This window comes from Triturus cristatus, chromosome 1_1, assembly GCF_964204655.1.
Source record: "Triturus cristatus chromosome 1_1, aTriCri1.1, whole genome shotgun sequence".
Classification (NCBI taxonomy): Eukaryota; Metazoa; Chordata; class Amphibia; order Caudata; family Salamandridae; genus Triturus; species Triturus cristatus.
Window position 1 is genome coordinate 1,231,434,753 of NC_140579.1, and position 26,313 is coordinate 1,231,461,065.

The window sequence follows — 26,313 nt, forward strand, 5'->3', positions numbered from 1 at the left end:
GAAAATTGCTTCAAAAGTTAATGAATCGAGTCTGGCACTTGGGGATAATTCTACAGGTGAAGAATCTGTGGTAAGATTCCTAAGCATGCTTTGTATACATATACAAAAAAATCATATTAATAAGTTACTTGTCTCTAAAATTGTTTGTTTAGCAAAATATTTCAGAAGAACAGTGTGCTGTGAATGTCCTTCCAAACTTTAGCAAGAATCCCAAAGGTCATTACTGCCATCATTATCAGTTGCTTGTAATCAATGATGAGCTCTGTAGGAAAGTTTACCTTTTTCACATGGTCGCCCCTACTTTTTGCCCACTGGTACGGATGTTCTGGACTAGAATTGCCCTAGGTCCCTGCTAAACAGGCCCCAGTGCCAGTGCTCTTTCCCTACATACTACAATATGCTCAATTGTACCTCAATTGGTAAGGAATTTAGCACCCTTGTAAGTCCCTGGAAAATGGTAAATATGGTGGCATGGGTACTAAAGAGGGTTCTTATGAGATGCAGCATGTAATATTCCACACAAAGGGGCTTACACAAAAACTACATGCATACTGCCATTGCAGGATGGGTGAAACGGTACAAAACATTCTGAAAACAGGACATGGCACACTTCCTGTGAGCCATGCCTCTGTATACTGCATGTACTATATGTAAGGCACCCCTAAAGCAGGTGTTACCGCCCTAAGGCAGGGTGCATTATAGTGCATGTGGGCGCACATCTGCATGATGTGTTCCTGTAGGACAAGTTACTTAACTTCATTAACACCTTATCTGGTAGGATCATGATGTAGCCGCAGATTTTGATTTGATTTATATTTATAAAGTAAACAACTGCCCAGTGGCGACTTGGAGCTGCACCCATCACAGATCAGAAAGACAAAGAGAAAATCAGGAAGTTAATCTTCTCTAAACAGCCAGGTTTTTAAGGCCTACCTAAAACTGAAGAGAGGTAGCCTTTTTTAATTCCATTGGCAAGCGATTCCAGTTTTGAGTTATACAGAAGATGCTACTCCAGCCTCCCCAGGAGTTCTGTCTGTTATTGGAGACAATCAAATCTTTAGCAAAGCCAGAATGTAAGGACCTGCCTGTTACATACCATCTGAAATTTTCTTTTAATTACCCTGGGCCGAGGCCATGGAATGCCTTATAGGCTGTGCAAAGTCCCTTAAAGGGGATCTTTTTTTTTTTTTACCGGCAACCAATGTAAACTACGAATGGCTGAAGAGGCTGAGACAAATCTGGGTACCATCAACATTCGTGCTGCTCCATTTTGCAGGATCTGTAATTTATTCAGCAATTTTTTGGGTAGAATGTGATGAAGCCCATTACAGTAGTCTATCCTCGATAGTATAAATGCAATGACTACGGTTTTAAGGAAGTCAATAGGAAAAAATGAGGCCATTTTCTTTACCATTCGGAGAGTAAAAAAGGCACTGTAAGCAACTTTGTTTACCTGCTCTTTGTATGTCATACGGTCATCAAGCATAACTCTGATGTTTTTAACCTTCTGAACCGAATATGGGAGGGAGATTCCTTACCTTTAAATTTCATCAGACTGGATACAGAAGATTTTTTTTCGAACAATAACATTGCACCCCGGTAGGTGGCATCAGTCGGCTCTGTGTGACATCATCAGTGTCAATTCCACTGTTGTGACGTGTGTGTCACCTATATGCGCCACCTCCGTGCACTGATGTCAGTTACTTTTCACGACTTTCCACGCCAGAAGCACAGAGCCGTGAGTTGCACTGGCATAGGTGTGATTCTGAACAACTAGGGCCCTGAAAGGGAACAGCCCTGACCCTAAAAATAGTCAGTAAGGAATCTGCAGCTAGATCATCTCTCTACCAGATAAGGTGTTACCGAAGGTAAGTAACGTGTCCATCTGATAGAGACATCTAGCCGCAGATTTCCCTAACGTTGAATAGATACCCAAGCAATGCCATCCACGGAGGAGGGACTGCAGACAAGTTTAGACCAAGAAGTCCTGCAGGACAGAGCAGCCTAAAAGGCAGTCCCTGCATACTTAACTGTCCAGTCAGTAGAGCTTGGTGAATGTCCACATTGCTGACTGGCAAATGTCGAGGACTGGGACTCCACGTTGCAATGCCGTGGTAGCCGCCTTAGCTCTGGTAGAATGAGCCCATAAGCCTTCAAGAGACTGCTTTTTGGCCACAGCATAGCAAATTTTTATGTAAAGTACGACCCATCTGGAAATTGTACTTTTCTGCACCATACAACATTTCTTCACTCCCACATACCCCACGAAGAGTTGGTCGTCCACCCGGATCTCTTGTGTGGTCAAGGTAGAGCAACAACGCTCTTTTGGGTCAAGATGGTGGAGTCGCTCCTCTTCTTTAGAGGGATGCGGAGGGGTGTAGAAAGTGGGCAGGGTGACAGTTTGCCCGACGTGGAATGGTGTTACCAATTTCAGTAAGGAAGAGGCCATAGTGTGAAGCTCCAACTTATCAGGGAAGGTGATCAGGTAGAGAGGCTTGGATAACAGAGCCTGCAATTCACTCACCCTCCTGAGAGATGTTATTGCCACTAAAAAGGCTGAATTGATGGTGTAGAAAGCTGGCTCTGTATAGACTATACCAAAGTAAGGTATAGTGTACACAGAGTCCAGTGGATGCCCAGAGGCTTCACAGAAGTTAAAGTAGATAATGCCTAACTCTCTTTTGTGGTAGCATGGTTCAGCAGTTAGGCTTATCAGAAGACTGTTAGCATTTGTTGTACACACTCAGGCAAGAAATGATTACACACAATTAAAGACTGAATCCAAGATCAATTGTTTCGTATAAAAAAAAGAGGAACTCAGTTGCAGGTAAGTAACAGTTTTTTCTTTTTTTTGTAACTCTTTTTATTAGGGAGTAGAAGGAGCTGCAGCGAAAAACAGTTAAGCGCCTACAACCCAATGATGGGCCTGCTACGTGCATTGGTTAGTATTCGCTATATGTGATAAAGTAATATCTGACATCACACTTGCGTTGGGTTACACAGCAAGTCGCCTACAACCCAAACTGGGCCGGCCGCGTATAGAGATTACTGTATTAAGGAAACGCTGTGATGAAGCTCCTTCACACTAAAGAACTAATCAACTCTAATAGAAATAGAGAAACAAGGGGAAAGATAACTAGAGAAAGAGAGAGGGGAAAAGAAAGTCCCTAAAGAGTTAAGTGAGGAAGAAAAGAAAGACTACGGTGAGAGCAAAGGAGAGAGGGGCGGAAAGAGGGCTTGGGGCGTGACGGGCGGGAGAGCGGTCAGCAGCACCGAAGCCCTAGACTGCAAAGGTGCAAACTCTATAATGTGGAGGATCGCCAGGCAGCACTGAGAGCATGCAGATCAAAGACAGCAGCAACCACCGCCTGGCAGGAGTTAAGGGCCTGCATCAATGGGAGAGATTGCATCGTCAAATAGACGAAGGGCCTTCAACCTCGGGGGTTTGAATCTAGCATGTTCCATTTGTTCTAGGTGATCCACCAGCGGACCCCACAATTTAGCAAACTTGACATCTTGATTTTGCAGTCGCGCTGTAAGAAGCTCCATCGCCACCGTGTGCCACAGGCGGGTGAACCATACATTAATCGACGGTGCCTCTTCTTTTTTCCAATAAAGAGCAATAGTTTGTTTAGCACCCAGCATATGCAGGCTGAAATGCCGGTCACGTCGGGTCGTGGCTCGCAGGTTCACCGGCCGTAGGCCCAGGACTATTATAAGTGGGTCAGCTGTAAATGGGTAGCCCAATACCTGTTTGATATGACTAAGAACTTCCTTCCAGAAGACGGTCAAGAGCGGACAAGTCCACCAAACATGGAGAAAGTCCCCTGTAGCTCGAGTGCAACGCCAACATAGCGACGAGGCAGTAGAGACCATTGCATGCAATCTGTGAGGGGTGTAATACCAGTGCGTCATAACCTTGTAGGCCGACTCTTGTTGAGGGATACTATGGAACACCTTGGGGATGTCTCGCCACAGACGTACCCATTGGGTGGGCGCAATATCAGTAGCAGCTGCTGCTTGCCACCTCTGCTGATACGGGTGAGGGGCAGTTCGCTGCGAATGTTGCAGAACGTGGTATGTGCGCGATATTAATCCCCTAGAATTGTCAAAGGACCGCACCAACTGTTCGTACTGAGTAAGGGCCCGGGTAGCCGCTTGCGTCAGCCAGGGTGTCTGTACCCAATGCTGAAGTTGGGCATACTGAAACCGCGCCCCCTCGTCCAGCTGGTATTCCTGTTGACATTGTTCAAATGTTTTAAGAGAGGCCCCCTATAAAAATGTCCCGAATTGTCCTACAGCCCCCTTCTGTCCAGTCCGCGATGTAGGGAGGATGAAGAGCCGGTATAAAGTGAGCATTGCGAGCAATGGGAGTATAAGGGGACGGAAAAGACGTGAGGCCTTTGCACAGTGCCAATTTATCCCATATCTCGAGAACAGTCTTGGTGGGAACTGCCAGATAGGCACTACGAGAGCGTGCCTCACGTGGAAGCCATGCTAGGTCCCAGATGGGGCGACAAGTCACCGCCCAGTCCATATGGAACCAGACCTTCTCGCTCTCCCATGCCATCCATTCCGAGATGAAATGAAGGTGCGACGCCCAGTAATACTCGAGCAGATTGGGGCACACCAATCCCCCTCTGTCACGCGGAAGCATAAGGAGTTTGTTAGAAAAGTGTTTTTTTTCCCCCCCCATACAAACCCGTTGAGCTCTCGCTGAAGGTTACAGATTTGGTGCTCCAGAATGGGCGTAGGAAGCATCTGAATAAGCTAAAGTATCTTCGGGAGAATCGACATTTTGATCGTATTTAGTCGCCCCAACCAGGAGAGAGACAGAGGCTTCCATGCCCACAGGTCAGCTATAACCGCAGTCTTGCATTCTTGCCAATTTGCTTGGGTCCATGTGGCGAGAGAGGAGGTCAAGTTAAGTCCCAGATATCGAATGGAGCGAGCTGCCCATTGATAGGGAACAAGAGATTGTTACACAGAGACCTCGTCCGCGGGGATCGTAAGGTTTAGAGCCCATGATTTTGCGTGATTAATCTTAAGCCCCGAAACCTGTTCGTACATTTGCAGCAATTTATGCAAGGCAGGTAAAGAGGCCCGCGGATTAGATAGAGTAAGAAGGAGGTAATCTGCAAACAAAGCTATTTTATGGTCCAGGCTCCCAAGCCTGATGCCATGTATGTCCGGATCCTGCCTGATCAAGATGGCCAAAGGCTCAACCACAAGGGCTAAGAGGAGAGGGGATAGGGGACATCCTTGTCTGGTTCCTCTGTGGATGGAAATCGGCTGCGTGAGCTGACCGTTGACTCGGATCCTAGCAAGGGGGGAGATGTAAGGAGCCATGATTAGTGTACAGCTTAAGATCTGTATTTAAGAGCGCTATGGGGCCGAATGAAGAGCAGAGCGCAGGATCTTTCCCGGGCTTGGGAATTAGAGCAATTTCTGCCATTGTCATATCTGTGGAAGGACCCGACTGATCCGAGAAAGAGTTGAAAAGGCGGAGGATGTAAGACTGTAATTGCGGTAGGAAGGCACGGTAAAACAAGACCGGGAGGCCGTCTGGGCCTGGAGTTTTGCCCAAAGGAAGATCTTTTAAAGCTCCAGTAAGTTCCTCCAGGATGATAGGTTCCTCCATTAATTGTGAATGGTACTTGCTAATCGGGGCCCATTCACTGGCCTCCAGGGTAGCCAGAATCTGGTCCGGGTCAGACGACTCCCTGGCATACAGGGACGAATAATAATTCATGAACGCCTGAAGTTTAGACGCCTCGGTGGTGGCCCAAGTGCCATAGTCCATCTTAATTTTGGCAATGTGGGCCTTAGCTACTTGCGTTCGCAGATGGCGCGCCAACACTGTGCCCACCTTGTCTCCCCCCTCATAAAACCGCTGCTTCAACGCTAAGAGAGCGTGCTCGGCTTTGTTAGTTCTGTGTGCCCGGAGTTGGCCGCAGAGTAGGGCCAGGAGTCTCTTGTGCACCGCCAAGGGGCGTTCTTGGTCTAGCCGCTCCAGCTTCTTAATATCGTGGGAAAGTTTGGCCTCAAACAGGCGTGCCTCCCTCGCCCGAGCTATAGCTATAGAGGTAAGAGTGCCACGAATCGCAGCCTTGAACGCGTCCCATACCACTGGGAGAGGGGTCTCCGGGAGGTCGTTGATCTCAAAGTAAGATGTGATGGCGTCCCGAATTTCTGTCGCATCTACAGGATCTTTGAGAACATGAGGGGGAAACCACCATCGCGAGGGGCGTCGGGGAAGAGAGAAGCTATCATGGATAAGAAGTTCCACATGCGCGTGATCGGAAATTGAGATATCAGACATAGACGCGGAGAGCGTGTCCTTAACTAGGGAGTGTGCGACAAAAAGGTGATCAATGCGCGAGTAGGAGCGGTGGACATGACAATAATAAGAGTAATCACGTACGTCCGGCGAGTGATATCGCCAGATATCTATCAGGCCTAGTGCAGTTAATTGCCTCTTTAAGGCAGCTGACATGGCCCCCGCTCCATGAAAAGTGCCCTCACTACGGTCCAGCTTCGCTTCCCATACTAGGTTAAAATCACCCCCTAAGATAAGACCAGGGTCGTCATGTTTTATGTACTGGCGCAATAGCCCCCGCAGAAAAGAGTCTTGAGCCTGGTTTGGTGCATAAGTGTTGCATAACGTGAGGACTGTGTCCGATCTTGACAGTCGCTTCGAGGAATCTACCATATTTACTACAAATTATTGTGGAGTCTCCCTGGTGGATCCCAGGCCGACAAAGGATTGCCACTCCTGCCGTCTTGGTTGGGGCTGAGGTCCAGAACTGGAGAGGATATCGGGGTGGGACATACGGGAAGTGTCCTCGCGCAAAAGGTGAGTTTCTTGTAGGAAGATAATGTCTGGGTTATGCAATAGGAGATAGCATCAAATTTGGCGGCGCTTATTGGGGGCATTAAGCCCCTTTACATTAAGGGAAAGAAGCTTCAAGCAAGGTGCTGAGGTCATGATGTCAGCATGTCAGGGGTGACCGCTAGCGCAAGCTGTGTGGTGGGGACTGGATACCAAGCAGTCTGGCTTCTTCCTGGCGTCATAGTAAAGAAAATCAAGGCACACGCGCGATCGCCGCAAAGCACTGGAAGATCGCAGGATGGCCCGCACATCGATAGCCCTCAGAGTCATTGGGTCCGCCCCCCTGCCCAGAGAAGTAGCAAGATAAGAGAGAAGGGAAAAAGAGAAAGGAAAGATTTAAAAAGACAAACATAACCACGGCCAACATGACCAACTAAGTCTATTCCAAACCGGGCAGTGGCCAGGCACATGGCGCAGGCCATCCCGAAGAGGTCACTCTCCAAGGAATAGGAGTGGTGGTAGGTCATACTGAGACTTCATTGCCATCAGGAGCAGAGCCCAGTTCGCCGCCGGGACAGGATGTCGGCACAGAAAAGGTCACTTCTAGAGTCTATCTCCGGAGGATAGGACATTTATCCGAATTTCACGGGAGACTAAGTCGAAGAGGAAAAAGCAGACGATCTGCATCCCTGGGAGAGTGCATTGTATAGTCATTTAGGAGGCGACTGAGAGCTTGCAGGCGAATGGCCACCCTCTAAGGAGCGAATGTGCTGTATGATGTCTTGTTTCTCTTGCGATGATGTATAGATGCCGCATTGCATGGGGAGCCCAGAGCAGGACACTGTAGACCACAAGGGTTTTATTGGTTCACGGGCCTTGGGGGCCGAGCGCGAGGGGCTCGACGGTGGAGAATCCGGGATCTGGAGTAGTTGAGCAGCTTCGCGGAAGGACCGCAGTACCCGGCGCTGAGCTTCCCACTGGAAAATAAGTGCAAAAGGGTGGCCCCATTGGTAGCGTATACCCAGTTTACGTAGCTTATCTGTTATAGGCCGCACAGGCTCTGCGGCGACGGAGCGTCGCAGGTGCAAGGTCCTGAAACAGCTGGATGGGGGTGCCCTTAAAGGAGAGATTTGGCTTATCACGGGCTGCTTTGAGGGTAGCTTCCTTTTCCGTGTAAAAGTAGAACCTGGTCAGAATGTCTGGTATGAGGCTGGATTTTCCAGAAGGGCCCGACACTCGGTGCGCTCGGTCCAGCACTGGCGGCGAAGCATCCTCATCCCCTCTAATTTCCTGGAGCAGCTCAGCCACAAAGGTATGATGTCCGTACCTTCCGCACCAATAGGGATTCCACGCAATTGCAGATTGTTGCGATGTCCCCGATTTTCCAAGTCCTCCTGTTTGACCTGTAGCTCGATATGTTGCTCCTCTAGGGTGGCCAGGCGCTGCCAAAGATGTTCTTGATCCTCCGAACGGGCGTCAAGAGTCTTTTCCAGATCATCCACTTGCCCCCCCAAGTTACACTACATCTCTCCGGAGCTCCTTAACACAGGACTGGACCTCTGTTCTAAGGGATCCAATTTCAGCTTTGAGTTCGTGCATAAAAGTGGCCATAAAAGATTGTGTAACAGGCTCAGAGGAAGATCCAGCCGCCACTGCCATATCTGCTGCTGCGATGGCACCCGGCTTATTCCACAGAGCCGTAACTGGGTTGTCTTTTGGAGCTGCTGAGGGTTCCTTCCCGGTCCGCGAGCGGGTCATGGCCCCAGGATAGCGGGCCTAATCCACTTACGCCACACCGACAAGGGCGCTGAAAAGTCCAGCCGAGGTGAGTAGATCCCGCTATCCCGACAGGGTGCCAGTGGGATGTAATCCAACTCAGGTTGTGCAGTGTAGTAGCAACCCTAAAATCGGACGTGGCGTAATGGCCCTTTGTGCCTCCAAGAGAACCCAATGGCTGCAACAGCCTGTATCGGCCCCAGGAGAAAGCCCTACTCCCGGAGGAGAGTGACAGTGACATGTGACAGGAACCGCTGCATAAGCACCGTCAGGTGACCATAGATATCCCACTATCCGCAAGGCCTATCAAGCAGGTACACTCCAGTGAGGCAGGCACACCCCAAGCTCAGTCCTCTCGCACCTCAGGTCGCCACCCTAGCGCTGACAGTCTTCAGGCAGGGCCTGATGGAGAAGGTCAGTAGCCCCCCCCCCCCCCAAGCGACTCGAGCAAGGAAAAAGCACACAGTGGCAGCCACTGCCTTCCCCGCCTCCGCAGCGTAGGGTCCCCCGGCTCCCTGCCGATCTGCGCAGTAGGGGCACGGGTCGCAAGTCACACTCCCCAATCAAGTTGAACATCAGGGAAGCTGAAGGTCCAGTCACACCTACCACAACTCCCCCTGAGGATCAAGGGCTCCGAGAGGCCAGATTTGTATGCGTGCCGGAGTTCTACTGCCAAAAGAACACTTGGAAGCGAAGAACCTCCACCCAATCGTCCAGCTGCTGTGTGTCTTCAGATAGGGGGACCCGGAAGCTATGGGGCGCCACCACTCAGAGCCAGGCCGCAACCCGCCAGAGTCCAAATCCCTGTCCGCAGTGGCAAGAAAGGGGCGCCCCCTGGCACGACGCTCCCCCAGCAGCAGTGCATGCGCACCTCCAGCCCGGAACCTTTGAGGCTTGAACTGCGAGTCAGAGGGCCCAGGATGCCGCTCCAGCAAGAAAAGACCACAAGTAGGGACTGCTAAGCAAGGCCATATTTCGCCCTGAGCGCCCCCAGCAAAGAGAAGGCAAGATGGCGGCCGCAGTCCTGCCCGCCTCTGTAGCCCGGGGCTTCGCCAATACCCTGCTATATTCAGTGGGGTAGCAGGGATGCCGCGCCACACCTGCAGTGATGAGGAGCTTCAACCAGGTGCCCGGCCTCCGCAGAACAGCAGGTGAGAGGATGCAGGGGCCCCAGGGTACCACCACGTAGGACCAGGCCACAATCCGCCCGAGTCCGATCTCAAACAGCTGCGGCGGGAAAGAAAACAAGCATTGGCATAACCAATAGGTCTCGCCTTTGGGACCTTATAAGTGTTTAGCCATGCAACAATTGCATAACCAAATACTTATAAGGTCCCAAAAGCTAGACCTATTGGCTATGGCAAGCGGCCGCGAAAGTGAAAGTGATCGCGATTGCGACTAAACATCAAAGCGGCCATGCGGCCACGAAAGTGAAAATAATCGCGATCAAGCGCGCGCCCGCGCACATGCACTGTAGCTCTAGGCTGGCCTTGGTAGCATTTTTTGGAGCCCTCACAAAAAGTCTCGCCAGACCAGCACATGCGCTGGTTCAGGCGAGACCTAAAAATGAGACAAGGCAGTAATAAGGGGGGGGGGGGGGCTACTAAGCATATTGAACAATGAAAAGCCACAGTTTACAGTGAACCATGACACAAGCCAACGAAAATTATGGGCAGGGAGTGAGCGGAGCTTCAAGTTCCTACTTGAATACAGCATGCCTTGCAGAGCAGCACATGTGCTGCCCAGGCTCGATCTAAAAAGGAGAAACAGAAGACAAACATTGCCATGTTGAAACAGAAGGCTTAACCTAGCCATTATAAGCCTGGAGACACTCCGCAGCTTCAAAGGAGCTCCCAACATTCAAATGTTTTAATGTTGCCTTATAGCCCACGGCTGACAACTACACAGATTGTTAAAGGTAAAGGCCCTGAACCAGAGTTACAGGCCCGAGCAGCATGCAAGGGCGGGCCTATAACAAGGGAAAGGGCCTTCAGCAATCGGTGAAGCCCGAGGCAAAAGCGCTATAAGGATATTAGAACATTTCACTCACTAAGGGTAGAATGTTCTAAATTAAAACGAGAGAAACGTGAAGACAAACATTGGAATGTTGGAGCTATGGGCTTTACCAGCCATTATAAGCCCGGATCTACTCGACTGTCTTAACTGAGGTGCTCAACAGTCCAATGTTCTGATATACACTGAAAGAGAACTTCAGTGACGCAGGATGAACCAAACAGACATACAGAGATACGATCTTAAAAAGCAGGAAGATTGCCCTACGAGGTACATACCTACCAAGTATTAAGAGCGTATATTTTATTTCACAGAAAGTGTAAACAATGTAAACCTAATGAAAGGGTGACCTCAAAACTGCCACCTAAAGTTGGGTCTAAGAAGCGAGGGTGGGTAAGGCAGCCTTTCCAAGGCATGGAAGGACAGAGCACACGAGCTGGCTGGAGGCGAACAACAGAAGCAGCATGCTTAGGGAAGGTGTGCTCTGATGGCCGTGAAGAGCAATATGAGGACTCTGTAGCTGGGGCAGGTGGGAATACAAAAGGGTGAGCACAACATTGATGTGAGTGGCGAGAAGAACCTGGGTGACAGAAAGCAACACAGAATGGAGGGGAGAGAAATACACAAGGGAGACATCTGTAAAATGTGTTTGTTGAGGACCCGTTCTACAAGAGGACTGCGTTCTGCTGGTTCCAGTGGCAACACTGTCTTTTCTCCTCCGAGGTATCGGATAATGCAGAACCGCCTCAGAAACAAGGCCGGGCAAAAGGCCACTGCTATCAGCAGCTCGTGACTTCACGTGACAGCAGGATCACTGTATCCGTGTTGTATGGTCCGGTTTCGACCTGGTGTATGAGGCAGAACGTTTGGGGACCCAAGGAAGACTTGGATCGACATATTTGGGATTCACCAAGGACAACGAGCCCCCCCCCCTTTGCTAGGTATTACAGCGCTCATTCGAGCATGGACTCCGCAATGGGTACTTACCATTACATTGCATGATGGGTGCTGTAGTCTACATCCACTCGACTACAGCTGCAAACAATCTGGAGGAGCCAGCTGACTTCCCGCCCAAGGGGAGGACCTTAGCAGTACAAAGGGGAATGGGTTGGTGTAATCCTGGCCTTGCGAAGGGCGTCTGATGAAGGCACACATACGCCGAAATGCATTATGCCCTGCATCCTTCAATAAAGAATCTTCCGGAAAAGCCCCGCTGTGTCCTCTGATCTCTTTCTATCGGAGTGGTCGTTGGTTGATCTGTAAAATGTATGCACTCCAATGGACTGCTTAACCCTAAATAAAATAAAAAACAGTGCTTGCAAGGAAAGCAGTGGAAGCACAGAAGCCAGTCAATTAAAAGAAATGGTAAATAGGCTGTGCTCCACGGGAGGGACAAACACAAGATTGACAAGCTGGGCACAAATATTAAGCAAATGAGTGTCAGGAAAACCAACCAATGTTAAGCAATGGGCGTGCTCCAAACCCCCTTTAGGTTTTTGGTAAGCCTAAAATATGTCTTGCAAAAGACAGCACAAGCGCTGTTTAGGAAGCTGCACTATTCTTTAAAAACAATAGACAAAAATGTATGAAGGATTGGGAAATGAAAGGGAACCTATATAAAGACAAAGTGGAAAGTTAACAACTTTCCCATCGCCTTGGTAAAGAAGCATAATCATTTTCACGCAGATGTGCACGTAATCATGGAAAATGCAGTCACTCATATGGCGATATATGGCGGAAGTGGTCCGACGCATTGCCCAAAGCTACATGCATTCATGGATGAAAGCAGAGTGTAAATAACAGACGAATGGCAGGCCAGGGATAACCAAAAGCCAGTCTATGTATGTCTATATGAAGTTATTAAATGATTACAATTTTCTTACAATACCCAGGCAGAAAACTAAACCGGCCAGGCCTTCTTAAAAGGATCCAGGAAAGATTATCCCAGTGCAAATCTACTCACTGGGTCGGTCAATGGTGGTAATCACAGGGCTTTAAGTGGGCCAGGTCCAGCAGGTGCTGAGCGCCGGCAGTTCTAAAAAGCAGATGTCGAGACGGGTCTCTAGCGGGCTCTCAATTTTTGCCATCACCCTCAGGATGAAAAATAAATAAATCTTAACTCTGCAGCAGTACCACCCTTCACTGCCTTTGGGGTAAATTCAAAGAGACTCGTTAAAGTTCTTTCACAGTCTCATCATTTCAGAACTGAAGGATTGTCATACTATATTCAATGAAGTCATAGTTGTTGCGTATGCAACTAACAACCATTGACAAAGCCAATAAATTTGGCTTGCTGTAGGTGTAATGTTGTATTGTTGTATTATATATCTGGATGCAATTACAGAAGCAGCAAAATACCAGTCGGGCAGCAGACTATGCTAAGCACAGATTTTTTGCTTATGTGTTTTAAGCCACGCTCTTAATTACATTGGTCATGCCCATTTGAGACCCCCTGCCCCTCCCAGTTTTTTCATCCCACTTAAAGCCCTGGGTAAGCAACACCAAAGTACTTGCCAACTACTATGGTAGTCTGAGATTCCCAGTAACAAAATATCTGCCTACCAGCTTTAAGAAAAACTACTTGGCTTTAGAATGTGATTTTCACAATAAATGAGTCAGGCCTACTCTACTGCCTTAGTCAGGGGTTTTCAAAATAAGCATATCAGGCCTATAGCCTTGTCGCCATAACCAAAACAGTCCTTCAGTGCTCCTTCAGTGCATAAGCTGCCACTCAAGTCGAAAAAGTGCAATGCACGCAATATTAGTCTGCGAAAGCTCATAACTTCCGGCAAATAAAAATCTGCACTTGGGGGAAAACATTCTGAGCCAGTCTCTCAGTGTTGGTTCCTAAAGTTTTTTCAGTGGCTCACAAAAGGTCGGAGGGGAGACAAACTGTAAGGAGGAAAGAAAAAGGGTAAAACCAAAGAACGAAAACAGAGTGAAAGGACAAGAGAAAGGATTAAAGGAAAGAAGAAAGTGAAAGATGGAGGGAATGATGGAAGGAAATGTAAAAGTAAATAATGGAGGGTGAATGAATGGATAGGTGAAGGCTAGAAATTTCCAAGAGTCGATGGGTGAATTGATGATGCAAGGGTGAGAGAAACCCTTCTGGGAAAGTCGAGGTTCTATCGCAACTCGCCGCCATTAGAGATGGGTTTTAAAGTAAAGGGGTGTTTTAGTTTTCTGGCTACTCAACTGCGCGCATGCAATTCAAACTATTATTATGACATGGGTGTGACCGTCCGAAATGATCTGATGGTTTAACTTGGAATATTAGTAAACACCGACAAGAGATTACACAGCACACTTTACAACGTCAAACCATTGAATCGTCTGTCATGATGCAGCCACCGACTACAAGAAAACGGAAACTAGTAGGCAACAAAAACGCCATTCCTATGTACAGCAAACTGCCCTCGTCAAGAGTAAAAACATGGCAAGAAAGAAACAAGCCACTTCCCTTTTAGCAGTGGAGAAATGTCTTAACTCCGAGACCCATGATTCATCTGTTTGCACAGAAAGGTAACCGCCATGAAAACAAACCTGCTTTCTAAGGGAGGGAGGAAGTCAGGTTATCAGGGCACCAGAACAGCCACCATCGACACTGCACCGGCGATAAAACCAACACAAGCATTGGCCACGAAAGTCATCGCGATCAGGATAGCTGTGAAAGCGAAAGTGATCGCGATGATGCAGAAAGGCGTTCCTGAGTGCTGCTGGCTGGCCTAGCGCATGGTGGCTGCGCGCGTGCACGCTCACGTGCACGCAAGCGCTAGGCCAGCCAGCAGCACTTAAAAAACTCACATATAAAATGTCTCTCCAAGCAGCGCATGCGTGCTGACTCAGCGAGACCTAAAAAGGGATAAAGCGCCCTCTGGAACGGCACTCCCTCAGCAGCGACGCCTGCACCCCCCAGCCCGGTACCTTCAGGATGTTATCTGTGGCCTGGGGGATGCAAGGCGCCGCACCAGCGCTGCAGGATCACAGTCAGGGGTCCGCTAGTTCCAGGCCAGACTTTACCCGGAGCACCCCAGGCAGAGGATCACAAAATGGCGGTCGCGGGCATCCCCGCAGCCCGGAGCTCCACCGGCACTCAGCCGGTCGCGGCAGGGAGGCCGCGGGTGCCGCCCTGCCTCGTAGCTCCACAGCACCCCACACAGTGTCTTCAGCCGCTCCCTGGTCCAGAAATGCGGAACGCAGCTCCGGGGCGCGCCGGTTCTGGGCACTTAAAATGGCGGGCGCACCCTCTGGGATCAGGGCCCCGACGTTGTTACAGCAGTCGCCTCTGCCCCTTGTGCGTTAGAGGTCCGGACCTCCCAGAAGCTCCCCTGATGAATCCGCCTTCAGGGCATCCCCGAACAGAGTGCCTCCGGTGCCGCTGTGACGGTGATAATTGCTTGTGAAACCGGCAGCGGCCTGGAGCTCCGATGGCGTGGGTCTCAGTCCATCCGCTGCGAGACCACGCCCCCAAGTAACAGTTTTTAAGAATAATGGCACTTTTCAAATACATTAGGCATTATGTTGCAAAGGTATAGAAACACTTAACAGGAGTACTAAAAATACTTTGGTAATGTCAATCAAACAGTAGCAATGTTTCCAAATGTAAGAGATAGACATTCAGTGCAATAGGCAGAAATGCAATGTAATCCTATTGAAGGAAAACAGTTGTGCACATTTACAGGTAAGTACTCAACTTAAACATCCAGTCTTCGGGGGTTTGGACCAACACTGGGCAAGGGTCAAATGAAGGTAAGTACTGCACCACCAGCGGCATTGGGGCGGCCGGGTGCAGAGGTCACTGGGCTCAATGTTAGTCAATGGAGACTGGGGGCACACACAATAGGTGCTGGTTGCAGGAAAGTACCTGCAATTTCAGGGCACAGGCCCTGGGGGTTAAAGCAAGCACATGGGGGGGCCACAAGGCAGCACCAAACACACACCACCAGCGACACAGGGGCGGCTGTGTGCAGGGTGCAAATCAGCGTTGGGTGCTCGATGCAAGTGTATGTTGAATCTCAGTAGCACAAAGAGGCTGCAGGGTCAGATATGAGGCTGGATGAAGGTCACCCCCAGCTGGACAGGCAAGTTGAGATGCCGGAGAAGGCCTGGGCACTGTCGGCTGGGCTCCCCAAACTCGGGGGGCTGAGGATGCAGAAGTGCCTTTTGGTGTTGCATTTCCTTTACCAAAGCCAGTCGCGGTTGGGTGAGCCTTGGTGAAGAGGCTGCAAACGTCTTCTTGGAGTCCAGGAAAGGTCAGCCACTGATGGAGTTGAGGTGAGGATAACTGGAGCGACTTCACTGAACAGTTGAGCCACTCAGAGTCGGGCCGTGGGTGTCAGGTGCAGAGTAGGCAGGAGACGCGGATGGATCCGGAGCCCTTATAGCAGGATTCTTCTGGACATCTAGTCTTCGTTGAAGAGTGGCAATCATCCTCAGGTTTCTGGAAGTCACTGGCCACAGTACTGGCGTTGTGTTCTTCGCAGATTCTTTAAGCTGGAGACAGGCCGGTAGTGCTGTGGCTAAGTCAGTACTTGTCTTCAGGCTTTGCTGCACAGCGTCCTTTGTCCTTCTTCGTAGGTTGCAAAAATCTGAGGATCAAGGTTCAGGGGTGCCCTAAATACTGAATGTAGGGGCATTACAGGTATTGGCAGTTAGTAGCCAATGGGTAACTAATCTTTTAGTTTGACTACACCCTTTGTATGTATTCTCCCTTTGGGGAGGGCACATCCCTTAACCTGAAGACTAAAATCCTTACATCCAACGTGGAGGATTTTTTAAAGGCGGGCGTCATTTCAGCTCTGGAAACCCTAGGGGTGGTCCTGGCTGAGATGAGACTCACCTCTCCTGACTACTAGTTTTACCACTGACCTTACTTCCAAAAGTGGGGCTTGTCCGGAAGGGCAGGCATTGCCACTAGCTATATAAGCCCTGGCTAGCATAACAAAGGGCAGGAGGCCTTTGAGGCTTGCCACCATGCTGGCTATTCCTGCTTGGGGTAGCTGAGAAGCACCTTCATCTCAAGCATGCTTTGTTTCTAACCACCAGAGCACAAGAGCTCCCACCTCAGGGGGTCAGAAACATGTCTGTGTGGCAGGCTGGTGCAGAGTAGTCAGCTACACACTAGAGAGATGGTTGTTTTTCAGGGGGCATCTCTAAGATGCCCTGTGAGTGCATTTTACAATAAATCCAACACTGGCATCAGTGTGGGTTTATTGTGCTGAGAAATTGGATACCAAACTTCTTAGCATTCAGTAAAGCCATCATAGAGCTGTGGAGTTCTTCCAGGCCATGTACTCAATACGGCTTCACTTCCACTTACAAAGTTCAAGAATGGACTTAGAAACTGTAGGGGCAGATTTCTCCTGCAGCTATGCCCTCACTGGTTGCCTGCTATAGGAGTAGAAGGTCGACCATGGAAACTCCTGCAATCATTTCTTTCCGACAGATCACAAAATGTAGATCTGGATGGCAACATGTCTAAATCATTCTCCCTTCCATGTGGGGTACCACAGGGCTCGTCACGAAGCCTGACGCTTTTCAATATCTATGTGGAACCCCTGGCTGTAGTCATTAGATCATTTGGCTTCCAACTCACCTCCTATGCCGATGACACTCAAATAGTGTTGTCATTGACTGAGGGGGTGGAAAAGGAAACAGGGGCACGTTTCCATGACTTTATGGGTGCCATTTCGGGCTGGATGTTCTCCAACTGCCTGAAGTTAAACTCCAGCAAGACCGAGGTCATAAAGTTCGGAAACAATCCAAGGGTGTGGACACCCGAATGGTGGCCGGAAGATCTTTGCTCTTGCCCCATACCCACTAAGAAAGCAAAAAACCTTGGGGTACTGATGGACAACAAGCTCACTATGGGTGACCAAATAAGCATGGTGATCTCTGCCTGCTTTCTGGCCCTAACAACTATAAGAAAAATTAAGTTCTTCCGGTCTGAAAGCAGCCTCAAGACAGTGGTAATGGCCCTCATAATGCCATGCCTGGACTACTGCAATGGCCTGTATCTTAATGCTCAAAAGCAACACATCAATTGGCTCCAACTAGCCCAAACTCAATCCATCCAATAGAGCTTTATTGTCCCTGAATTTGCACAGAACAAAGCACTAGCATCATTAAGTCATTCACCAAGATTTTGAACATACCTAATAGATTCCCCATGTGAGTAGCTGGGCTCTTTCTGACCCACATGGTAAAGAAGCTCAAGAAGAATAACTCTTCCTTGCTCCTTACTGAGACCTGTTTGTTGTCTTTAGGGACATGGAATACTCTGGGACTGTCTATGGACTGTTTCCTAAATGTTCACTTTGGGAACCTATTTTCATTCAATAGGAGGCGGACAGCCGGGCAAGCGGGCAAACCCCCGGGAGGCTGGTCCCTTTGGAGGCCGGTTTAGTTTCCCAGGAGGCCGGTTTCACTCCACAGAAGTGGTGGTGCAGTTACCCAGCAACTTGCAATGTTGCCAGTCTGAAAAAATTTTGAGCTGGTTTTAGGGTGAATGCGCACGTCATGCGCACGTCTGTACTTCCGACCAAATAACAGACACATTGGTGCCTGCCTACATTGACAGATTGCGCACATCAGACATCAACAAAGAGGTCAGAGAAGCACAAGCAAGGCAGTTAAAACTGCCCAAGTCATGCACTCCCAGAGCATGCTATTACTGTCATGCTGGCTACTGAAACAGACACTTGGGGTCAGCTGCATGGCTACCTACATTCACCTCGTCCTCACGGTTATTGCAATGGCAGCACCCTTGAAACTTTTTTCAGCGGGATCCACAGTACGTATCTGAGTGTTTTTCTTGACAGGAGTAGCAAACATTATATTGGGTTGAAGTGTAATTCCCTTTATTTTTGGAGAGAAGCATTACTCTTCTCTGCGTCTTATAGGTGCAGGCAGCCTTGTTTAATTCACCAGCGTGTGAACGTCGACAGCAACTGTAAAGGAAAACAATGTGCTTAGATTGGGAAGGACGGGCTTTAATGAGAAAAGTTTGCATGTGTTGTAAAATTTGTTTTTAGCTGGTGATCCTTCTGCCGAGCGGAGTTTTGATACTGCATAAGTCTCTTCATTCTGGAACCTGTACCCTTGTTAATCCGGTAAAACACCCATACTTCAAGTCCCAGAATGCAATGTTAAATCCTGGACTGAAGCAACTCGTTATGCAAGTCTCTGGAAAACTAACATTGCAGCTATATGCAATGTGTGTACCGGACGATCTGTGGTTTATTCTAGAGGAATCAATTGTAGATAATAATCGTCCTGCTTGGGGAGTAGCAGGATTTAGAGATCTACTGTGAGGGGAGGACTCACTTGGTGTAAATGGGGGCTGAAGTTATCATTTTTGCCAGGGCTGCTTGAAGTTCCCAGTCCGGCCCTGATGCCCTGGCTCCTGCTGAGCTCGCACTACACTCCCCTCTGTTTGACCCTGACCCATAAATATATCTCTACCCTCTTGGAATCCAGGTCTCCTGGGTCAGATGGTTCCGGGGGGATTGGAGAGATGCCAGCACACTGATTTCTCTTCTGTATTTCTGAGCACCAACACAAATGCTCTCTGCTTGCAATGAGTGGGCACTGCTATGTTGCATTCACCAGAGTCAGATGAGCTTATGACAAATGTAGCCCTACGGCGATAGGAGGACCCGAAGAGATCACAATAACGTGTGCCTCATACGTGCATTTTGGGCTGCCGGTCAGCAGTCTTGGTTCCAAGAACAAAATGCAGTCAGGAGGCCAGGGCTTTACCAGAGCTCACTGTGACAGCAGCTATCATGAAGCTTGACAAGCCACACCCCCTTTGATTCTGATACTTAGTAGAGGTGCGAGTTCCATTCTCACCATCCAACGGTGATTCCTTTAACCACAGCTCTTACTACTCATGTTACTGTCTAAGTTGCTCTGCTCTGTACACTATTTAGTCTAAAGAAAGGTTCAGAGTGTTCATAAAATTATCACAACAGAAACATATTAAAAAAAAAATTAATGAAGCAGAAATTATAAGTATAACAATGCACACATTGAAATACAAAAAGGAAAAGAGAAAAGAGGGGGCCCTTATAGAAAAAAACATACAACATTTATTCGATAAAATATATCAAAGAGGCTCAGTATTATAAGCTGGGACATATAACATATAATAAACATACATAACCAGACAAGTGGCAGACAAGGAGAAATTACATAAAAGTAGGAGTTTCAGAACAATACAGGAACTCCAACAAACAAAACGATTTGTCCTCCATTAATTGCGGCCTCAATTGCGTCGACGGCGTTTCGACCTTTGTCATTAGTACATGGTCATCTTCAGAACATAAAGTTTTAACTGAGCATCCCAAATAATTAATCTATAAAATACAGAAACAATATAATATTTATTTATACTTGAAATTGGGCCAAAGAAAAATCAAAGTTCTTAAGAAAGTGTGCTTTCCCAAAAACACTAAAGAACTTGAAACAGAAGAGAAAAACGAGAAGAAAGAAAATAAATCCTCATACCACACCCAATTTGTGATTTTTTATATTAGTAATAGCCCGCGCTCAATAGAAGATAATGAATCTTCGTGCTACCAATGCAAAAATCCATCATTGCGCAAATCAAAGTACATGCATGCAATCTATTCCAGCACCGTTCTGGCTTGACTTATTCGCAAAATTCACGAAACTATAAGTCCCCCATCCATTAATGTGACTAATATCATAATGAGTCCAAATATCAAAACCACTTACTTATTCAATAATTGAGATCAGTTAAATTAATTCAGCTCATTAAATGGCCTTCATAGCTGAAACAAATATATATAAGACAAAATATATGAGAGGACGGGATCAAAAATTATAATTACTCGATCCACAATATGAATTCAATAATCTCAAAGCGCTACGAAATTAGTGTGGTTAATAAATTCGCACACATGAAAAACTAAAAATATTATTTAAATAAGCAATTTCATTGATAATGTAGTACCCGATTAAATTAATAAAGCTTTCTTGGCCAATGAAGGATGAATCCTTTTGTAAATGTGCCCATCATGCGTCCAAGCTAAATGATGGAAATAACAACAGACCACTTCAGACACCCGCACGGTAATTGTGGTATTAGAGCAAATGTTCTAAGGGCAAAAAACATAAGGCCCCAAGGAATTGAAAAATAGATGCGCTTACCGAAGTCCAAATCGTATCGCGCAGTAAATCAATTACAAAATAGTAGCGGCTTCGGTACGGCGTTTCGATACCGCATTTTAAGGACGCCAAAGCGGAGTGTAGAAAACGAAAGAGGACTCGCATACAGCAACTATCAGCATCCGCGCCATTTTGGATAAGGGTAGCGGAACCAAACACTTGAATTTACAGATAATACTTACTGGAAACCACCAAAAATAAAAATAAATGTTAGTACCACCACAAGATAACAGAGTTCATTGTAAAATTAATTAAACAATGTGATAAAAATATATAATAACAAGCGAAATGAATAATCATCAATATCAATTTACATAATGACAATACATTATCAATTTCTAAAGTAGAAAAAAGAAATCATAATTACAATCATAATTCAAAATCATACAATTTAAAATGCACAGTTTAAGTAACATAATTATCAAATGTAGTTAGACCATCGTATCTCATTTTTAATTCACAATATGTGACTGTTCATTATTCACATTGGTAACACATTAGCACGTACACAAGATGAGTTAGGTATAGTGAATACAGAGAATCAATACATATCAATATATATATATACATATATACACACACACACATATATACATACATACACAAACACATATATATATATATATATATATGTGGCAACCTTAATCTAGATCAGTATTTTTATAATGTGCCATTTTTTCTCTGAAGTCAAATCATAATGATTTATGAAAAAAAAAATCTAGAATAATGCATATTGATTTCTATCAATTCGCCAAAATATACAAGATGGTAAATGTTTTTTACATTTGTAACCGCACATAATAAATAATAACAAATTCCTTCATCAAAATATCAATATAAAAGGTCAACAATGAATCAAAAATGAATCAGCCCACTTGGTTTCGTGAAAACCTCCAATGACTATGGATCCTACCCAAAGGTTAGAGAATGACATTCTTCCATAGTATTCAAACCCTTGTTTATACTATCACAGCGGAGGATCCAACAGCATTCACATTTGTTCAAAATATTGGCAATGCTACCTCCTCTTAAAGGAAGTGCATAAAGATGTGGAAAATCCTCCTGGCCGGCCCATAGTTTCCGGCTGTGGGTCGGTCTTGGAACCCCTTTGTAAATACATTGATGTTTTTATTAAGGATTTGGCAATGACTACTAGGAGTTATGTACGGGATAGTGGTGACATTATTGTACAACTTGAAACAATGACATTTAGCTCTGACTCTGAACTGTTGGTGTGTTTGGACCTTGAGTCCTTATACACCAACATTCCTCAAATACAGGAAATTGAGGTAATCAGGAAGGTTCTGGACATGCGTCCAGCCCCTATGGTAGTTCCAACTGATTTTATTGTTGATCTGTTGACAATTTCTTTGACTAAGAATTATTTTGAATTTGATGGACAGTTTTATTTACAGATTAAAGGTACTTCTATGGGGGCTTCTTATGCCCCCAATTTTGCTATTTTGTTTGTAGATAATTTTGAACAAAACTTTTTTCATGACTGTAGACAAAATTCTTATTTTTCTAGCGTGCGCCATTGGCGACGCTGTATTGATTATTTTTTTCATTTGGACTGGGACTTATATTGAATTGACTGAATTTTTGAATTGGTTAAACTCTTGTTCTTCTGATTTAAAGTTCACTTCTCATTTTAGTAAGACCCATATTGATTTTTTGGACTTGACAATTTTTCCCCATGACGGAGGACTAACAACTAAACTTTTCACAAAACCCACTGCCCGAAATACACTGCTTGAATATTCAAGCAATCATCCAAGAGGTTTGAGGGATGGCTTGCCTTTTGGGCAGTTTTTGCGTATTCACAGTAATTGTTTTTTCAAAAATGGCTATTTTTTAGAAGCAGGCAAACTGACAGAGAAATTGCGACAGCATGGGATATCCAAGGAAATTGATTAAGAGATCTATGAAAAGAGCGTGGTATAATCATCACGAATTCCTGTTGATACCTAAAACCAAAAAACGAACTAATAGAATTCCATGTGTTACCACCTTTGGAACTCAAAGTAATCATATTTCGGCAATTATCCGAAAACATTGGCCTTTAGTCATGTCCACTGGCATCACTAGTGTAGAACCCCTCTTTTCATTTAAGAGAGGTAAGAATTTACGTGATCATTTGGTCAGGGCAGTTTTGCCTCGAGCTGAAACCCCTAATTTTACAACTATGTGGGGTCTGAACAAAATTGTGGGACATTACAAATGTGGCGGCTGCCTCATGTGTGAATACAAAACAATTCATTCATGTCAATATTAGTCATGACCTGCGGGAACATTCTAATTGCAATACACAAAATGTGATATACACTATTTGGTGCCCTTGTGACCTGATTTATATCGGGCAAACAACTCAGAAAGTTAAAATACGATAGGGCCAGCACAAAAGCCGGATTAGATGCAAGACAGAGAATGCGCCCTTGGTGGCTCATTTTTTGGAACTAAACCATGCGCCTGCAGATATTCGCTGGCAAGTTACTGCAGTAGTGCATACTCCTTTAAGAGGAGGTAGCATTGCCAATATTTTTAACAAATGTGAATGCCGTTGGATCCTCCGCTGTGATAGTATAAACAAAGGTTTGAATACTATGGAAGAATGTCATTCTCTAACCTTTGGGTAGGATCCATAGTCATTGGAGGTTTTCACGAAACTAAGTGGGCTGATTCATTTTTGATTCATTGTTGACCTTTTATATTGGTATTTTGATGAAGGAATTTGTTATTATTTATTATGTGCCATTACAAATGTAAAAAACATTTACCATCTTGTACATTTTGGCGAATTGATACAAATCAATATGCATTATTTTAGATTTTTTTTTTTTCATAAATCATTATAATTTGACTTCAGAGAAAAAATGGCACATTATAAAAATACTGGTCTAGATTAAGGTTGCCACACATATATATATATATATATATGTATTGATTCTCTGTATTCACTATACCCGATTCATCTTGAGTACATGTTAATGTGTTACCAATGTGAATAATGAACAGTCACATATTGTGAATTAAAAATGAGATACGATGGTCGAACTAAATTTGATAATTATTTTACTTAAACTGTGCATTTTAAATTGTATGATTTGGAATTATATGATTGTAATTAGGATTTCTTTTTTCTACTTTAGAAATTTATAATGTATTGTCATTATGTAAATTGATATTGATGATTATTCATTTCGATTATTATATTTTTTTTTCACATTGTTTAATTTATGTTAAAATTAACTCTGTTATTTTGTGGTGGTACTAACATTTATTTTTGGTGGTTTCCAGTAAGTAATATCTGTAAATTCAAGTGTTCGGTTCCGCTACCCTTATCCAAAATGGCGCGGATGCTGATAGTTGCTGTATGCGAGTCCACTTTCGTTTTCTACACTCCGCTATGGCGTCCTTGAAATGCGGTATCGACAAACGCCGTACCGAAGCCGCTACTATTTTGTAATTGATTTACTGTGCGATATGATTTGGACTTCGGTAAGCGCACCTATTTTTCAATTCCTTGGGGCCTTATGTTTTTTGCCCTTAGAACATTTGCTCTAATACCACAATTACCCAGCGGGTGACTGAAGTGGTCTGTTGTTATTTCCATCATTTAGCTCGGACGCATGATGGGCACATTTACAAAAGGATTCATCCTTCATTGGCCAAGAAAGCTTTATTAATTTAATCAGGTTCTACATTATCAATGAAATTGTTGATTTAAATAATATTTGAAGTTTTTCATGTGTGCTAAATACACCGAATTTATTAACAACGCTAATTTCGTAGCGCTTTGAGATTATTGAATTCATATTGTGGATCGAGTTATTATAATTTTTTTATCCCCTCCTCATATATTTTGTCTTGTATATATTTGTTTCAGCTATGAAGGCCATTTAATGAGCTGAATTAAAATAATAACTGATCTCAATTATTGAATAAGTAAGTGGTTTTGATATTTGGACTCATTATGATATTAGTCACATTAATGGATGGGGGACTTATAGTTTCGTGAAATTTGCGAATAAGTCAAGCCAGAAGGGTGCTGGAATAGATTGCATGCATGTACTTTGATTTGCGCAATGATGGATTTTTGCATTGGTAGCACGAAGGTTCATTATCTTCTATTGAGCATGGGCTATTACTAATATAAAAAAATCACGAATTAGGTGTGGTATAAGGATTTCTTTTCTTTCTTCTCCTTATTCTCTTCTGTTTTAAGTTCTTTAGTGTTTTTGGGAAAGCACACTTTAAGAACTTTGATTTTTCTTTGGCCCAATTTCAAGTATAAATACATTTTATTATATTGTTTCTGTATTTTATAGATTAATTATTTGGGATGCTCAGTTAAAACTTTATGTCCTGAAGATGACCATGTACTAATGACAAAGGTCGAAACGCCGTCGATGCAATTGTGGCCGCAATTAATGGAGGACACATTGTTTTGTTTGTTGGAGTTCCTGTATTATTTTGAAACTCCTGCTTTTATGTAATTTCTCCTTGTCTGCCACTTGTCTGGTTATGTATGTTTATTATATGTTATATGTACCAGGTTATAATACTGAGCCTCTTTGATATATTTTATCGAATACATTTTGTATGTTTTTCTCTATAAGGGCCCCCTCTTTTCCTTTTTGTATCTCAATGTGTGCATTGTTATACATATAATTTCTGCTTCATTATTTTTTTTTTTATATGTTTGTGTTGTGATCATTTTATGAAAACTCTGAACCTTTGTTTGGATTAAATACTGAATGCCCCTGGTTAAGGTGGTTTTGGCTGCCCTTGTGGTGGTTACTGCTCTGTACATATCCTTTGTATTTGTGAAATAAATATGGGCATTTATTTCTCTCGACTTTTTATATTTCATTAGTGGTTAATGCAATAAGATGGCCATTGAAAATTTGACTTTTCACAAATCAGGATTCTGCGACTAAATAAACTAAAAAAAAAACTTACATTTGGCTTACCTCTTCACAAAGCCTTGCTTCAGCCATACTTTTCTCCTCTGTTACATTTTTATAGCTTTCAGCTGTTTCCTCATACTGTGCTCTAGAATTTTCCAGCTCTATTTTGAGCTTCTTCAGCTGTAATAAACCAAAACAACAAGGTACTTACATCATTAATGCTCTTTCTGGTGATACTCTATGTAAAGGCAGATTCTTCACCTGTAGAATAATCTCCATGGGACAGAATGGATCCAAAACATTTTCAAGCAATGTTCCCATGCGCTGGTAGGTGGTGTAGTGCAGCTACGCGTTTTCTTTGTTCCATCTTGGAAATTTTTGAGCGGAACCTCCTATAAGCGCAACCCCTGAGCATTGACACCAGTTTCTTTCTTGAGTTTTTGTCCCATCTTATGCAGAGCACAAAACAATCAGAGGTACCAATTTGCAGATCTCTAATTTGAAATCTTTTTAGATGTTAAAAAGTGGGCACTGTACTGGAGGTGGCAGGGTGATGTGGAACTTGTGATTAGACAGAGTGCCCACCAG

The 26,313-nt window shown here is 45.2% G+C and overlaps 1 protein-coding gene across 1 annotated transcript in view; it reads right to left on the minus strand.

The window, feature by feature from the left end:
* Positions 1-26,313, minus strand: part of LOC146871866 (synaptonemal complex protein 1-like) — a 2,219,271-nt gene that overhangs the window by 2,029,454 nt on the left and 163,504 nt on the right. The window contains exon 3 of the mRNA XM_085652069.1: positions 25,789-25,905. Coding sequence (XP_085508195.1) covers positions 25,789-25,905 — 117 coding nt within the window. The remainder of the gene's footprint in view (positions 1-25,788; positions 25,906-26,313) is intronic.